Source organism: Schistocerca gregaria, chromosome 6 (genome assembly GCF_023897955.1).
Source record: "Schistocerca gregaria isolate iqSchGreg1 chromosome 6, iqSchGreg1.2, whole genome shotgun sequence".
NCBI lineage: Eukaryota > Metazoa > Arthropoda > Insecta > Orthoptera > Acrididae > Schistocerca > Schistocerca gregaria.
In genome coordinates this window covers 373540601-373555364 of record NC_064925.1, presented here as the reverse complement: position 1 = coordinate 373555364, position 14764 = coordinate 373540601, and the positions used below count along the sequence as shown (strand labels likewise).

Sequence of the window (14764 nt, the reverse complement as noted above, 5' to 3'; positions counted from 1 at the left end):
TATTTCTTCTATAAAGTGACTGCTGATGTAAAGGGTGAAGAATGTTGAAGTCTGACACACGATACGCAATGGCTGTTGAGAAGAAAGATTATGCACTGTTACGAAAGCTGTTTTATCAGAATGGCAACAATAGCAGAACTGTGCATCTACATCTACATTTATACTCCGATACGCAATGGCTGTTGAGAAGAAAGATTATGCACTGTTACGAAAGCTGTTTTATCAGAATGGCAACAATAGCAGAACTGTGCATCTACATCTACATTTATACTCCGCAAGCCACCCAACGGTGTGTGCGGAGGGCACTTTACGTGCCACTGTCATTACCTCCCTCTCCTGTTCCAGTCTCGTATGGTTCGCGGGAAGAACGGCTGCCGAAAAGCCTCCGTGCGCGCTCGAATCTCTCTAATTTTACATTCGTGATCTCCTCGGGAGGTATAAGTAGGGGGAAGTAACACATTCGATACCTCATCCAGAAACGCACCCTCTCCAAACCTGGACAGCAAGCTACACGGCGGTGCAGGGCGCCTGTCTTGCAGAGTCTGCCACTGTATAGCGCAAATAATGCCAACAGAAACAACTGCGAAGAGGTCCCATGTCAGTTAACGGGCTAAATAATAGGATTAAGAAATTTAAAGGAACTTGTGACGCAGAGGAGAGAAAAGGCGGCCATTCCCATGGTAGTTCCTGACGACATTTTTGTAGCTGTAGCCGACTGTGCAGCACATGCCTCAAATTCAGCAGCCAGTGCTCGAACTGTGTCACAAGAATTCCCTCTCCACTGATCAACAGTTGAAAATATTAATCAGCACTTCAAAAGATTAATCGGCTTACTTCACACTGTTATCCATACGAGAGCCAACGGCCTTGACGCAGTGGTAACACAGGTTCGCGTCAGATCACCGAAATTTGGCGCTGTTGGGCTTGGCTAGTACTTTGGATGGATAAACATCCGGTCTGCAGAGCGATGGTGGCAAGTGGGGTGCACTCATACCTTATTACGCATGATGAGGAGCACTTGATCGAGAAGTGGCGTCTCGTAAACTGACATACGGCCAGGAGAGCGGTGTTCTGACGACATGCTTCACCGTAACCGCATTCAGCGTCACCTGTGAACTGAGGAAGACATGGCGGCCGGCCGGTACCGTTGGGCCTTCATGGCCTGTTCAGGAGGATTTTAGTTTTTTTATCCGTAAAAGAGTAGAAATGTGCGCCAAATGAGCCCCCAAGATAAGCTACAACGCCGCGTTTTTGCCCTTTTTTGGCATGCATTGAAATTGATGACATGTGGCCAGGGAATAGTCTATGGACAGTAGGACGCAGTTTACTCTCTACGGTGCGTGAATGCAGAGAAATGTCGCATTTGGGGTTGTGCTGCGCTGCATGTTGTGCAGGAAAACACCCAATCCATTCAATTTACGTGAGTGTGTGATGTGGTTCCACAAGCTTCTTCATTCCCGGTCCGATTTGCTTCACGTAGATGGCAGCTCGCTGACCTGTACAGTGACATCTTCATGTTATAAGGACCTCCCTGTACAACACGTGATGCCAGCTTTGCAAGAACGCAACTGTGTTCAAACAACTATTTGCACGCAAGCTAGAGCAACACCAAACGTCGCTTGCCATGTGAAAGATTTGCTTCGAGTAACCTTCGGTAACGACATGATAATCTCCAGACGATTTGAAGATGCGCGACCTTTCAGATCTCTCGATCTAAATTCCTGTGACTTCTCGTAGTGGAGATATCTAAAAGATCGTGTCTATCAGGGATGCGTCCGGACTCTTCCCGACCTGAAGGATAGCATAAAATGACATATTGCTCTAATTACACCAGATAAGCAGTGAGCAACTGTCGACCATGACGTGTTACAGATACAGAACGTTGCTCAGTCTTGAGAGCATATTGGTCCAAATGGCTCTGAGCACTATGGGACTTAACTTCTGAGGTAATCAATCCCCTAGAACTTAGAATTACTTAAACCTAACTAACCTAAGGACATCACACACATCCATGCCCGATGTAGGATTCGAACCTGCGACCGTAGCGGTCGCGTGGTTTCAGACTGTAGCGCCTAGAACCGCTCGGCCACCCCGGCAGGAAGAGCATCTTGAGCACATGTGGTAATTTGAGACTAAATCCTAATACATGTGTCAGAATCATCGTTATCATGTGGTTAATCGTTCCTCCACATCACCGTCTGACTGCTAAACGTGCCACATTTTCATCGGCTGGTAGAAAATAGAACTTTGTTTTTTCAGCATACTTCGCAAGCGCACCGATTAATGATCATACCTACGATGTTTCACCTTCCTCCAATGTCTACAGCCCGCACTGCAGCACTGGGACCCTCAGTTCAATCATAAGCAACCGGCATATTAATTGGTCCAGTGAGGCCCAAACATGAATAATAACAATAATAATGAACATTTTATAGATCAATTCTGTCTCTCAGCTCAGAAAGACCGATCTACATCTCAAAAGTAACAACAAAACGCTAATAACAGAGCAAATTACGAACAAGAAAGGCATATTTCATGGAAACAGTTTAACAACCTTATAATTCGGTTTAGCCTTCAATCCACCTTCATCCGTACTCATTTCATCTGCCTATTTAAACCAAACGCAGCAACAGTTCAACTGATGTACAGTCTGTGACATAATTCGCGAGAGCCCTCGGTCTTTCGTTACGCTGAACTTACAAGGTATAACTGAGTGTTACGTAGCGTAATAGGCAAGGAGACACAGTGCTGTCAACATACTGTCAATTCCAAAATGTCCACACCTGCTGTACCTCACAGGAAACAAAAAGGGAGATCCAAACTGGAAGATAACAAAAGATGAATTTCAAGTCAAACCGGTTTAACAAAAGTTCCATGTTCTGTTATCACAAGACAACTAAGGAAAAAAGACATGTACGAGCATGACAGCCAGCAATAGCAACATTTCTCAGGATGCGTGTAATTTTGTATGACATGAGGTGATGTTCCTGAACGGATGTATTGAGTGGTCTGCTGTAAGCTCTTGACAATTCATAGCTCGCAATTGCCTTTGTACATATATTATTAATACAATAACCCGCCTGGTGTCGTGAATCGATGTAGAAAAAATATCTCTAAAGGGGCCCCAAGAAAAATAAACCTCTGAGTGGCAGGGTACAGTTGTTATTAGTTTTATTAATAGGGCATCGAGAGATCACAAAAAAGGAGAAACAAATATAATAATTTCCGAAATAATAGTGGCAAACTTGAACCTGATACCCTTTCGTAACACCAATACATCAGAAAGTAAAAATGTCGGCAATCGGTTTTGGAACTTTACTGCTGTAACTCATTCAAAACTGACATTTCATTAAAATAGTTGGTTATAATCATAGGACAATACGCTCAGATTTAATATATAAACATACGATTATTTTAAATGATAGTACAAATAACCGAGTTTTGTTAAAACTATAAGCTTCTTTATTAACTAACGCCACCTGAAGTAATGGTTCAAATGGCTCTGAGCACTATGAGACTTAACATCTCAGGTCATAAGCCCCTAGAAATCCATGCCCGAGGCAGGATTCGAACCTGCGACCGTAGCAGTCACGCTGTTCCGGACTGAAGCGCCAAACCGCACGGCCACAGCGGCCGGCGCCACCTGAAGTAACGATGGTCAACAGATATAGATCTCGGTGGTAGAGTCCCGCCATTATCACGTTTATGTTAACTGTTTTATGCACTCTCAACGTTTTTGTCACCGTTATTCAAGATTACAGATTTTTTATTGGTAGCAAAAAACATGGGAATTATAAACAAGAAGCAGTTTTAAGTTTGCCATAGCCTTTTCAGAAATTATTAAATTCCTTTCCCCATTACCGCTATTAATAAAACTAATAACCTCTGTAACCAGCAACTCAAACGCTTATTTTTCTTAGGGTACCTTTAGAACTACTGTGTCCACATTGATTCACGACGCCCGGTAGGTCACTGTATTAATTATGCATGTATAAGGACGATTATCGGCCACGACACCACACCAAACAGCTGTCGCCTTCTTGGCAGCTGGCAGAGCCGGTTGTTGATACCTATGACGCGGCTGGTTTGGAAATGATTTTTTTTTGTTTTTTGTTTTTTGCATGTTTCATTCCACTCCCTGATGGGGAGAGGCGGGCGCACTGATGGCCTAATGCCATTTTGACGCCTTAGCTTATCTTATTTGATGCTGTTGGGGCTCTTTTTATTTCAGCATTGGGTGGATTTCTTATCTACTATCTTATATTCTATTCTTATCTTCTAATCTTTTTTTTTTAATATATATAGGTATGGATGTGTCTAGATTCATCTTGTCTTGTTTGGAGGAATGTTCACAACCCTGGCATTTGCCTTACTGCTGGGGGAAACCTCCTTAAAACCCCAGCAAGGGTTGGGTGCTTTCCTTGTGTTTGGCTTCTGTTTTTTTTTTTTTTTTTTTATTGCCCTTCTTGGTTTGTTGTCACTCGTCTTCTTCCGCTGCGAGTAGGTGTTGTAGTACTTGTTGATCTTTGTAAAGGTTCGCTATGTCTTCGTTTTGTGGTTCTGTTATTTCGATTGCTGCTATTATGGTCTGTGTTGGTAGTGGGTATCTATATGTCGGAAAGTTTGATTGGTCTCAGTGGCCTCTAGCGCTTTGTACCAGTGGATGTAAAGCAGGATCCCTCCTGTCCGTCCCGCTCACGCAGAACGCTGTGATACTAGTCCAGGTGGTTACCGGTCTTCGTTTGACTTAAGCGTTTGACAATCAGCAATAGCAGGAGTTATTTAACTGGATCTTAGTGCGCTAAGAGAACCACATTACCACATACGATAGTTCGAAAGCTGACATAAAACCGTGTTAATACCGATAAATAAGCTACGCTTACGTGATTTGTCTCATCCTTTTCCGAAGTTGTGATTATTAGCCCCTTAGCGACTCACGGAATGTCCATTATAAATTTCTGACTGTATTCTAACCGTTTGCATCTCAAGTCTTATTGAAGTCTCCATTCATGACAGGATTATAGAAAGGCATGCGTATTGTCAAGAGCTAAAAACGCGTTTCAGTTACTAAATCCGTTCACGAACAATACATCAAGTCATGGAAAAGTGCACACATTTCACTTTTTATTTACTTTATGGTTCAGGGCAGATATTTGTGGGTTGGTAGTACTTTGGTAGCACTCTGTCTCCTTGCTGTTATCTTATGTGATAAGCAGTACAGCTATGCACTTCAGTATGAGAAACGGCCAGGGTTCTCGTGAACTATGACACCGACTGTACATGGTTGACATTAAACTATATCCCTCAACAGAAACACAGACAACCTACACCCTAAACGCATAGAAATCTTTTCCAGAAACAGAAGCATGATTTTTAGCCCGGACAAATGCCGGAGACTGAACGTAAGGCAGGGCAAGATCCCAGTTACTGCGTTAGAGATGAGTAAAGGAAAATGTAATAGCACCCATGAATATGCAAATATTCGGGCCTCCTTCAAGGAAGACGAATTTTGTATGAAACCTTAAAACAACGCATCGCGAATATGTACGATGGTGCGTCAACTGAAAATCTTAAATTTCTTTAAATATTATTTATTGTGCAGAAGTGGTACAAAGCTGTATCACTTTTCAACATAATCTCCCCCATGCCCAATGCAAGTCCTACAGCGCTTACAAAGAGCATAAATTCCTTTAAAGGAAATCTTTTGATAGTCCGCGCAACTACTCATGCACCGCGTGGCGTACCTCTTCATCAGAACGGAACTTCTTTCCTCCCACTGCGTCTTTGAGGGTCCAAACATACGTAAATCACTTGGGGCGTGGTTTGGTGAGTATGGTGGATGAGGAAGACACTCAAAATGCACGTCTGTGATTGTTGCAACTGTTGTACGGGCAGTGTGGGACCTTGCATTGTCATGTTGCAAAAGGAAACCTGCTGACAGCTATCCATGTCGCTTTGACTTGATTGCAGGCCGCAGATGATTATTTGGAAGATCTGTCTATGATGCACTGGTGGCAGGGGGCATGTAATGCTCCAAAATGACGCCTTTTTCGTTCCGAAAGAGAGTCATCATAACCTTCTCTGCTGATGGTTCTGTTCGAAATTCTTTGGTTTTGGTGGTGAGGAATGGCGCCATTCCTTTCTCGCTGTCTTCGTTTCCGGTTGGTGGAAGTGAACCCAGGTTTCGTCCCTAGTAACGATTCTTGCACGGAAGCTATCACCTTCTCGTACAAAGCGCTGAAGAAGTTCTTCACAAGCATCAACACGTCGTTCTCTCATTTCAGGAGTCAGCTGCCGTGGCACCCATCTTGCAGACGTTTTGTGAAACTGAAGGACATCATGCATAATGTGGTGTGCTGACCCATGACTAATCAGGAAACATGCTGCAGTGTCATTCAGTGTCACTCCGCGGTTTCCCTTGATGGCTTCAGCTGCTGCAATGTTCTATTTAGTTACAACTCGTTGTCCCTGACCTGGAGGAGGAGCATCTTCCACTGAAGTCACGCCGTTTGCGACCTTCTTACTCCATCCGTAGACTTGCTGCTGTGACAAATATGCATTACCGTACTGAACTTTCATTCATCGATAGATTTCAATAGGTTTCGCACCTTCACTACGAAAAAACCGAATAACAGAACGCTGTTCTTCCCTGGTGCAAACCGAGCGAGGTGGTTAGACACGGGACTCGCATTCGGGAGGACGACTGTTCAATTCCGCATCCGGCGATCCTGATTTAGGTTTTCCGTGATTGCCCTAAATCGCTCCAGGCAAATGCTGTGATGGTTCCTATGAAAGGGCACGGCCGACATCCTTCCCTTTCCTTCCCTAATCCGATGAGACCGATGACCTCGCTGTCTGGTCTCCTTCCCCATACAACCCAACCCAACCCTTGGTGCAAGTCGCAAATGGGGCGGCCATCTTTATACTGATACTGTGACAACTGCAAAATGCTGCCACCTACAGGCCATTATGCACGCTGTTTGTAGCACCCTTACCAACTTACAGGATAACGGCGCGAAATTTCGATTTGATATTAGCAATTTAAGGTTTTCATTTGACTCACCCTCGTATATCAATAGCATTTCTACATTTTTTAAGCGTAAACTTTCTGAAAAAGGAAACATCTTTACATGTTCAAGGGGAGTCTTGCTCTTTTAGCCACATCACCGGAACACAAACAGACGTGGAAGGAACGGAGAGGACAACGCGGGTAATTTTAAATAAGTTTGGCATCGAACATCCTAAATCATTAATTGGGCAGATAAGTATTCCATTTAAGAAAGGAGGCGGGAGGCCAAGAGATGGTGAGCAACGGTGTGCTTCCGGGTGTTCTGCCGAGATATTTACATTTTAACGCAGCTCCGTGGAACACCCGGAATCAGACCATTAATCAAATACGCCGAGAGGGGCACAGAATTCAGACACTTTGCAGTTACACGAACAGTAGCTTCGAAATGTGAAGCAGTATTTTTACAACAGTAACTCATCAGTTCTTAAAGTAACAGTAGCAGTAGGCATTAATTACACTCTGCTCAATTAACGGAAATATTCGCAGAGTCCCAACATCTAAGACTTGACAACAAGACAATAGGATTGCTTCGAGCCGGCCGCGGTGGTCTCGCGGTTCTAGGCGCGCAGTCAGGAACCGTGCGACTGCTATGGTCGCAGGTTCGAATCCTGCCTCGGGTATGGATGTGTGTGATGTCCTTAGGTTAGTTAGGTTTAAGTAGTTCTAGGGGACTGATGACCACAGCAGTTGAGTCCCATAGTGCTAAGAGCCATTTGAACCTTTTTTTTGATTGCTTCGAAAATAACTGCACGGAAATATGCAAATGATGTTTGCTACGGTAATGTCGATGTGCAAAAATCGAACAACTGTTTGATGCAGACAAGATTGCCTGAGGAAGCTGAGGGATCTTACAGGGATGTTAGTTCAGGTCACTGCTACAAGGACCTGCCGAAAGCATATCTTGAAGAGCAAGGACTAGATGGCAGCTGCAGGAACTAGAGGAATATATGATGAAAACAGGAACTATGGAGATCAAAAGGAGACCGTATCACATATGACATTTGGATGTGAAAGCTTGGATGAAGAGGTCACCAAAATAGTCCATCATAAGTTATAGCAGCAGTATGAAGTAATGAACGACTTTCCTCCATACTCATCCGGAAAGCCATGCACGTTAATGTGCCGCTTCCGCGAGACGGAGGGGCGAGCCTAACCCGGATCGAACTCGCCTCGCGGATTAACGACGGAGCTAGTGAGTCAGCCAGTCTGGATCTGGTTTTCAGGCTGCTTCTCCCATTCCACCAGGTAAATATCGGAATATTACCTACGTCTCGCTTCAGATACACGCTACGCAAACATTTAGAAAACTTTCTCACGCTTGCACATTACATTTACTCTAGATGCAGACAAATGGTGTGCGCAGATTCCGTACTGGAAGGTAAATGAGGGACTGATCACATTAAGATGTTAAATCCCTTTAAACTCGAAATCATCGTCATCATTGTCACCACCATCTCCTTCCTCCATACTACCGATACAATCTGTGGTGTCACTGCCAGACAGCACACTTGCTAAGTGGTAGCCTTTAAATCGGCCGCGGTCCGGTAGTATACGTCGGACCCGCGTGTCGCCGCACGGCAGGTCTAGAGAGACTTCCTAGCACTCGCCCCAGTTGTACAGCCGACTCTGCTAGCGATGGTTCACTGACTTCTACGCTCTCATTTGCCGAGACGATAGTTAGCATAGCCTTCAGCTACGTTATTTGCTACGACCTAGCAAGGCGCCATTATCTGTTGCTATTGGTACAGAGAATCATGTAATGTCAAGAGCGACGTTCGTCATTAATGGATTAAAGTTATGTATTCCACCAGCTACGTCCGTTGTTCTCAATTCTAATCCCCTTGTCATGTTCCAGGCCTCACGCCAGCCTGCGTGAGCTGAAACGCGTGCATTTCGGCCTCCTTTATTAACCCTGTGTTGGCTCTCCTGCCAACCACAACACAATCCTCCCACTGTAGCAGGAAATGAAAATTTCAAAACTTACGGAAAGCGCAGCACTTTAACTGATAAAACAACCAGCTGATATAGTCCAGACATAACAGTGACGGATAAGGCTGAGCAAGATGTCATCTTTATAGACATCATTGACTCAACAGCCATAATTCGAGAACCATCTGTAGTCCGATCTGATTTCAACTGCATATACAGTTGTACTGAAAACCTGCAGAGAAGTTTGTCGGGCCCTTGAAGAATATAATCAGCCTTGTGACAAGTTTTTCGTTAAACCATTATCATTAAATTAATTTAAAGTAAAAATGAGTAAGGTAATAAATAAAACTAATAATAATATTTACTCAACAATAATAATAATATCTACTCACTGGCAGCAAAGCTCGTTCTGCCGATGCGACCGTCTTGAGCAGTGTTTTCGCGTCATCCCGGAGACGATCTACCTACAAATGCAAAAAAGACACTCCCTGTACAAGGCTTGCCCTACCTGAACGGTACTCTTTTTGTAGTATAAAACATTAACATTGAACACAGTACACTTGAGAAAAGAAAGATTAGTACCTATTAAGTAGCTTTCCCCTATTATTTAAATGACTGCACATCTGTACACCTGTAATCCAGTTTCTTTTCTCGCTCATAGCCACTTCGCATCAAACTCACACACACACACACACACACACACACACACACACACACACACACACACAGCAAAAGAAAAAAGAGAGGAGAGAGCCCAAGGGACAGAGAAAGAGAGAGAGGAGGTAGATATTGACAGATAAGTGATAGTTACTGATAGTTCCTTGTGGAAAGACTGTCGCTAATTATTGTGGACCGATTCATTGTACCGATATCTTCCCTTACTTTGAAGGAACAGCATCTCATATAGAAATTTAGTCGGTACGCCCCGAAGTGCTCACTGTCGCTTTCATTTGTTTCACGAGAGATGCGCAGAAGCTGAGTACGAAGATCAATAGCATACGTCGGTGGCGATGTTAACTGCCGGGAAGGAGGAAGAGATGTCAGCTGAGTTGCCTCCCATACCAATATCGAGTCATCTTCGACAATGTCCGCCTGTGGTAGCTGACTGATCAGCGCGACGGAATGTCATACCTAACGGCCCGGGTTCGATTCCCGGCTGGGTCGGAGATTTTCTCCGCTCTGGGAGTGGGTGTTGTGTTGTCCTTATCATGATCATTTCATCTCCATCGACACCTAAGTCGCCGAAGTGGCGTCAACTCGAAAGACTTGTTGGGTTGGTTGTTGTTTTTGGGGGAGGAGACCAGACAGCGAAGTCATCGGTCTCATCGGATTAGAAAAGGACGGGAAAGGAAAGCGGCCGTGCCCTTTCAAAGGAACCATCCCGGCATTTTCCTGGAGCGATTTAGGTAAATCACGGAAAACCTAAATCAGGATGGCCGAAAGCGGTATTGAACCGTCGCCCTCCCTAATGCGAGTCCAGTGTGCTAACCACTGCGCCACCTCGCTCGGAAAAAGACTTGTACCAGGCGTCTAACCGACGGGAGGCCCTAACCACACGGCATTTCCATTTACCTCCGACAAAACAAAAAAGACTGCCTCCATTCTTTATTGAAGTATTTTTAGAGGTCATCTTTATATGGTTCCTAAGTGATGATGATGTTTGGTTTGTGGAGCGCTCAACGGCGCGGTCATCAGCGTCAGTATAAATTTCCAATCTGAACACAATCCGATCTAGACACTTTCACGAATGAAGACGAAATGATGACGACAACACAAACATCCAGCTCTCGCGCAGAAAAAATCCCCAAACTGGTCGGAAATCGAACCCGAGACCCCGTGATCCAGAGATAGCAAAGCTAGCCGACCACGAGCTGCGTACATGGTTCCTAAATACCCAGCTATTTTGCCAACTACTCTACACATGCCTACTTGTCTCGTTTAAATGGAGATTCTTGTAGTCTCACATTAAGTATTTCACACAACTCATCTTCTGCTTACTAAATGGTGAGAAAGCATACAAAATGTGCCACTCGCTATAACGAATTACATAATTCATTTATCGTAGCTAATTGTTAACGTTCGTTTCTCAGCATTCAACCCCGCGGTCTATGATTTTCATATGTATATAGGGTGGTCCAGATATGTGGTACCACCCTTCTGTAGCGAAAACAGATGGATAAACAGAAATGGTATGAGATGGGAGAGGGAGAAGCACCCGTAGGCTACGTTGCCATTCTGAATGGAATTCGCAATTTTCAAATCGAAAGGGCCTCTTTTGACATATCGGACAGATAGGGAATAAGACAAGAGGAACATTGGTACCTTTCATTTGAATGTAGTGTTACTCATTCTCAAGTTACGACTGACGTTTCCTTACTACAGCTGTCGTGAATGCTTAAAGTTTAAACACAAGACGAACGCACTGAATCATCCTGATATTAATAGAGAGGGGTACCCATGTTATCACAGAGATTATAAACGAACGATACCCAGACAGAACACCCAAGACCCACAGTGTAGCGGTGCAGCTTCTCGAGATATTACATGAATAAGGCTCTTTTACAGACAAACCTAAAGCTGGATGATCTAAAACGGATGCAGATGGAGCACTATCAACTGTTGTTCTGCATCGTTTAGTAATAGTCCAGAGCGCAGCACTAATTACAGCTCACAGGAAACAATGATAATTGTGGTATACATGTTGGTTAAAACCCATGAAGAATGTGTGAAGTGAATAACAAGAACGTTGCAACATTCTGGACAATATGTCGAGCTCATTATGTAGTCTACATGTGTCACCACCAGTATTTGCCTTTTGTGTGCAAAATATGACATAACTCTAGAATGAATAAAGCTATGCTCAATTGAGACAGCATTCTTCTTCTCATGTAATTCCTTATTTGTTTTATGTTTTAGATGACCCCATTTCTATTTGAAAATTACGAGTTACATCCGAGGCGACGGTTTCTAATATAGCCGTCACGTTCGTAGCATGACTTCACAGGTTTTTTCCCTATCGCCCATCTCATACCACTTGACAAAAATATCTGTCTACCCATCTGCTTTTATTTTAGGACTGTAGTTCCGCGCCTTATGAAGCACGCTGAAAAAAATTCGTCTATGATTTACTTATTGACTATAAATTTCATTTATAAACTGTTGGCTGCATAAGCTTACATATGGCTCTGGACACAAAACGGATACACAGAAAACGAAAAAATTAAGTATTCATCTGATACAAAGCAATTCAATAATAACAGAATTCCAGACACATGAAATGGAGAGAGAAAAAATGTCATTTTCGTTTAGTACACACCAACAAAAGTTCTGTGTACTGAAACTAGACATTAACAATGAGTAACTATCAGCATTGGAAGCAATGTAGTGCTATGTCGTCCCTCATCTATTAATCTTACCAGATGAAATGTATTTGATAAAAGTTCTGTCATATAGGTTGTAGAACATGGAATATCTAAAACACAGAAATAATTTTCTACCTCCACAAAGTTGTAGGTACCTCAAAGTGAAGGTCATTACATGCAGTTTGGGGTACCGTACGTTTTGTGTTCTTATCCATTTGAAATACCTTAAAAACAAATAGAACTTCTGGTCACACTTACGAGAAGTATCTATTGAACTGGTTTTCGGCATAATGACTTGAACGCTTTCATGCCATTAATTATTAACTCATATAACACAAAATAATAACTCATTCGAAGGTTCACCTTGACACACACATTTTTATTGTTTACGATTAATTTCTCTCAATTCTGCAAATCAAGTACTGGTATCGCTTCACGATATTCCTGTTCAAAAAAATATTCCTTACTCTTTCCGACAATACTCGCAGTGAATTAAGATCCATACCTACGAAGAAAAGATATCCAACGGCTAACAGATGATTCGACTTTGATATCCTCTGTGGTAGCTGAAAGCAAGTAATAGTAGCTCACCTCTTCATCCAGAAGCTCGTACATATGCACCTGGTGGTTCATCTGGAAATAAACCAAAAACTACGTGTTGACACTTCCTGGCAGTGACAGGAAAGTAACAATTTAATTCTTATACGTGTCTAATTGTTCGCCACTCTCAATCCCAATAGTAGAGAGAATCATAACATAGATGACAAGCAATGATACTTCTAGCAGGGAACGATATTTGATCTCAGGAAGATGCTTCCGGAGCTACCCATATGCACCCGTGCAGTATCGGAAGATGCAGGAAAGCGGTTATCACTTGATAAGCAATTGTAGTAAAAGAAAGAGTCTTTTAAAACATATATTTAGAATGGCGATGTTGAGCCAAATGGCGATGTCGCGGTTTAGTGTAAGGTTACGATAATATTTTGGCAGGAGCTACTGGTAGTCGTAGCGAAAATACAACCGTTCTTTTCTCATTGTTGTTGTTCGTGGTGGTGGTGTTCTAATATTTGTGTGTGGGAGTTATAAGTGGCATCACACTCACTTAATAACAGGCAATTGAAATACATCGAAAGTAAATCACATTCTGAAGGTATTAGCCATATGTATGTACCAATAGTGGGAAAATAAGTAATATACTAACACATTCTAGTTGCACATCTAAATTGGCTTACATTTGTAGACGACGAAAATTTAGTATTCGAAAGTCTATCAGAAACAAAAATATAAATCCATATAGGTTCCAACACTGTATGTTGTTAAGTGGTATAAAGAAGCCATTGTAGAGTGTTAATTTCGTACTTTGGAAAATTTTCGTAATCCAAGTATACTTTCTCACAAGATGCTACTGTGATACATTGCTCACTCCACTAGCAACTTTTACCGGCCATCAGTTCCATGTTATTACTACACTTCCAAAAAATCAAATGTCAAGTACTTGGTCAAACTCCGTTAGTATCTTCTGGTGATTAACAGACTAAACTGCCGTTTTGCATTAACTTATCTTCAGAGCTACTTACTTTAAAAAATTCCATGCTTGCTTTTAAACAATTGCTTTCCAGTCTCTCGATTTCTGTTCTGCTTAAACTTCATTTGAGTCCCATGACACAACATAATGTGAAAAGACGATAGCCATATACTCAGAGTAGTTGCTTACTAACTGGAATACGAATGACATTAACAAAAACAAATGCTCCTGGGTCTTAAGCCAACACGAATCACTTAGTTAAACATAATTCTCCCAGATTCCGTATAGGACTTTAAATTTAATAATTACATTATTAATTAATTTTACTGACTGAATCCCAGATTTTACGGAGATGGTATTTTTCGCCCTTACATGCGGATCAAGTAATTAAAGTGGAAGTCTAACAAGTCGTTGATTTTTCTATTTTTACACATACCAACAAAGAGAGATATACAGCACGACACAAAAAATTTTGTCCACGGAGTTCTGTCCCGCCAAAAAATTATTATAGTTCATGAACCCCATAGGCTTTCAATGTTTCAGTCAGATTTATTTTGAGTGCAATCAAATCCACGCCACAGCATACTCTTTGGCACTTTTTACTGCACATTACGTTCACTGGAATTTTATGAAAAGATGTGTGAATTTTACAATGGCTTGCAATCCAATAAAACGGTTACAAATGAAAACGTGAGAGTCACACAGCCTTTCTTCGGTGCACATTACAGTGCGTCTTTTCCCAGAGGTTCTACGCGCCTTATTGCCAAGTAGGATAATGCCTGTTTTTTGACTTTGGGCCCTTGGATAGTCTGGATTTAATTCTACGTTACCTGTTGTCTAAGAGCTTCATATTATATGCTCCTACACTCTTTACCGAGT

General features: G+C 42.5%; 1 protein-coding gene across 2 annotated transcripts in view; it reads right to left on the bottom strand.

Annotated features, from left to right (window-relative positions):
- LOC126278312 (CXXC-type zinc finger protein 1-like) overlaps positions 1-14764 on the bottom strand; it is a 195550-nt gene that overhangs the window by 27544 nt on the left and 153242 nt on the right. Inside the window, exons 5-6 of one of the 2 annotated variants that reach the window (XM_049978326.1) lie at positions 12952-12993; positions 9391-9462 (exon numbers count right to left, since the gene is read on the bottom strand). In XM_049978326.1, the coding sequence (XP_049834283.1) occupies positions 9391-9462; positions 12952-12993 (114 nt within the window). The remainder of the gene's footprint in view (positions 1-9390; positions 9463-12951; positions 12994-14764) is intronic. The other variant, XM_049978328.1, reaches the window with a different exon arrangement.